Source organism: Bidens hawaiensis, unplaced genomic scaffold (genome assembly GCF_021521415.1).
Source record: "Bidens hawaiensis isolate Kalapana, Puna unplaced genomic scaffold, B.hawaiensis_p1.1 tig00079500_1, whole genome shotgun sequence".
NCBI classification, from domain to species: Eukaryota; Viridiplantae; Streptophyta; class Magnoliopsida; order Asterales; family Asteraceae; genus Bidens; species Bidens hawaiensis.
This window is the reverse complement of record NW_027503594.1, coordinates 12,860-16,166: the sequence shown is the minus strand read 5'-3', so window position 1 is coordinate 16,166 and position 3,307 is coordinate 12,860. Positions and strand designations below refer to the sequence as shown.

The following is a 3,307-nucleotide window of genomic DNA, read 5'->3' as shown; positions in this document are numbered from 1 at the left end:
TTTCATGAATAGGGTTATAATTACAATAGCGATAAAATTCAATTTTTTAAATTTATACAAAATATTTTATGTGTGTTAGTTTTTTTAGTTATAACATCCACGATTATATTTAAAATATTAATTTAATAAGAATATATGATCGTGCATGATGTAGCTAAAAATATATAAAAAATCAAACAAATAAAATGATTTGTATAAATTTAAAGTCGCTTAAAAGATAAAAACAAGATGATTTTTATCACAACTATAATGTGATTTGTCGAATATTGTTTTCATGGCGTCATCCAATAATAATTATGAGATATATGTTTTTCAGGGCCGACTTAATTGTTGTGTAGTCCTAAAGCGAAGTAAGAATTTGAGACCCTCTTTCTAAATTTCATTGAATCAAATTTACCAAACAAATTACTAAACATAAACAATCAACATAAATCAAGTTAAAATACAATTTCATCAAACAGAAAAATGAAGATAATTACATAAAAAATGGTAAATTTTGTATAAAAAATAGTAGAACCTAATCAAAATGGTAAACTGTATATTCTTTAATTTCACTAGAATCAAGTTTCATAGCCCCAATCTGTCTTTAAGAACAATGGATGGATAATGATTTGCCGAAATAATAATTAAAACCTAATCAACATAAAGAACACATTTTTAAACGTTTCATTGTTCAAAGTCGACTAGGCCTCAATAATCTAGGTTTCTGAATTCCCAATTTCCCAGACCTACATGCCGCTCAATTTGCTTTACATTTTCTTTTTCTTTTAAGACCGGAAACCTTGGGATGATGGAGGCCCAATTCCATTGCCTTATTTGAATCACCCTATTTCCGGGGCCGTTGTTTCTTTTTCAAGTTTAACATGTTAAGGAACTTTTATTACTAAAACATAATATGTAATGTTCGCTTTTTATGTGAATATATATTTTTGTTTTAAAATATTGTTAAGAGAATTTTTATAAACGAAAACAATTAATGTTGGTTTTTAAAATGTAAAAAAATGGTTTAAGGGAATCTATAACATTTTTTTGGACTCATACTTGGCAACTAAATTTGAACTTGAATTCTTCTTTCATGAAAGTTTCCCAAGCAACAAGGAGGAAGCGGCGCAACTACGTACCTAAACATAGTCACGTACATGACAATTGACCTAGCTAATAATTTCACTTCTAAATCCTCTATAAATACCCATGTCTTTCCCTTATTATTATTATTATTATTCATTCATTCGTCAATAACTTAATTCTCCAGTTTCCATATTCGAACTCCAAAATGGCTAGCGCTAAGCTCATCTCAATCTCCTCCATCGTCGATCAACTCTCATTCGTTGCCACCAGGTAAATTTGCGTCACAATTTAATTTCCATATGCTAAGCTATTAACATAAAAGAGTAGCGTTTATGTCAAAATAAAAGACAAACAGACAACAAGCTGTGTTGCGTTGTGTTTTGAGATTGAAAGTAATTTTGTTCATTTGTTATCTAACAATGCTACGATTTGAACAGACGTGGATATGCGACTGCAACTCAGGGGATTGTGTCGAGGGGAAGTGTAGTTGCGATGATGAAGAAAGCAAGTGAGGAATCGAAGAAGTCGACTCCATGGGTTCCTGATCCGGTAACTGGTTACTACAGGCCGGAGGGCCAGACCAACGAGATTGATGCCGCGGAGCTTCGTGAAATGCTGTTGAAACAGAAAACCCGTCGTAACCGATCATTTAGTTGAAAATCTTGAAAGATGAATATTGTTGTTACTAGACTAGACTATTGAGTCAACAATCATTTAATTAATGGTTCTTTGTTACTTGATGATCGAAAACCAAAAGCTAACGAAAATACTCAAATCAATTGACTCTGTTATGATTATTTCAAAATTGATTTTTATGGTTTAATGATTGCTATAAAGGTATAAATGTTGGGTGTAAAGTTGTATAAATAATTGGTTTAATCTCGAACCGGTATAGCGGGTATTCTCGGGTACCCCTATTTGGGTATCGAGGGTATTGCGGCTTGTTACGTATCAAAATAGAATGATCGAAGATTATAAGAGAAGAATACTCAAATCATCGATACTCATTCTATTATATGATCCGTATACTTATACGAACCAATGCTATCTATTACAATTTCAATCCTCACACTATAATACAATTACAAAAGACCCCCTATACTATTTGGTATGTAACACGGCTACACCACCACTGGTGCTCCATGAAAGAAGCCGTTAAGGGTGTTTATACCCGCCGAATGAAGAGGAGAGAGAGTGCTTGTGTGTGTGTCTGTATGATGAAGACGGGTCCCACATGGATCAAATTGGATGAGTGAGTTATCGACGGCCGATTGTGTTTTTGCCGGGCTCAGACAGGTTGCACCATGTCTCCCCACATTAAGCTAAACTTACTAATTTTTTACCTTATGATTAACATGTTATATGTCGTTTTATTAAAAACTTTGGTAAATGTCTTATTAGCCTAGATGCAAAAAACTCGTCTGGCTTTACACCGTTAGCAACTTCTGAAACCATGCTTTTTAGTCTGGGCTTATTTTTCTTTATAATTTCAAAATTCAAATATCTCAATTTCTTTTATTAAACTTAAAAGTGTACTTTTTAATTTATTAATTAATAACTTAATTCACCAACATACAATGCTATTGAATGGTAAGATGAAAACTAACGATTAATCGAGATTAGTAGGGATTAGTCGAATTGAATCTATATGGTAAATTTTCAAACATTCATAAGTAAAACATATTATATATATTTAAAAAATTTCAGTTTTGACTCAGGTTTGTCCGGTCTCAACTTTCACACTATGTATTTTTATTGGGCATCCGTTCCAAATAACTTACTGTCGTTAAGTTTTTTTCAAATTTCAAAGTGATTTTTTGGGCCTTTTAATCGGAATGAGAATACGACTCGATTGATTTAAAACTTAACTCGAAATGGTGCTCCAATATCCGCAAACTCTCACAAATGTAGAAGCATGCTTCTCACAACTGTTAGGGTAGGTTTTTTAAACCGTGAATTTTAATTACCAAGCCGAGTTAAATAAATTTCATATTTAAGTTTGTTAAACGAGTATAAGTGTTAAAAGACCTAACTCACTACCATTGTTCAATTCAATATAATATGCTTTGATAATATAGTAAGTATTGATAACCCAACAAATCATATGTAATTGATATTTTATTCTTAATCAAATTAAACAAATTCATCCAAGATGTGCATTACATCAACACAGTTAAATCTAATTTCCCTTCTAGGCTTCTAACAGAACTATCGCTACAATGTTTATAACTGCATACAA

At 31.8% G+C, this 3,307-nt stretch overlaps 1 protein-coding gene across 1 annotated transcript; it reads left to right on the top strand.

Moving 5' to 3' along the window:
* Nucleotides 1-1,224: 1,224 nt before the first annotated feature.
* Nucleotides 1,225-1,857, top strand: LOC143607114 (protein SENESCENCE-ASSOCIATED GENE 21, mitochondrial-like). Its single transcript, XM_077082671.1, has 2 exons — nt 1,225-1,338; nt 1,506-1,857. The coding sequence occupies exons 1-2, from the start codon at nt 1,274-1,276 to the stop codon at nt 1,723-1,725; spliced, it is 285 nt and encodes a 94-aa protein (XP_076938786.1). The 5' UTR covers nt 1,225-1,273; the 3' UTR covers nt 1,726-1,857.
* Nucleotides 1,858-3,307: the final 1,450 nt, after the last annotated feature.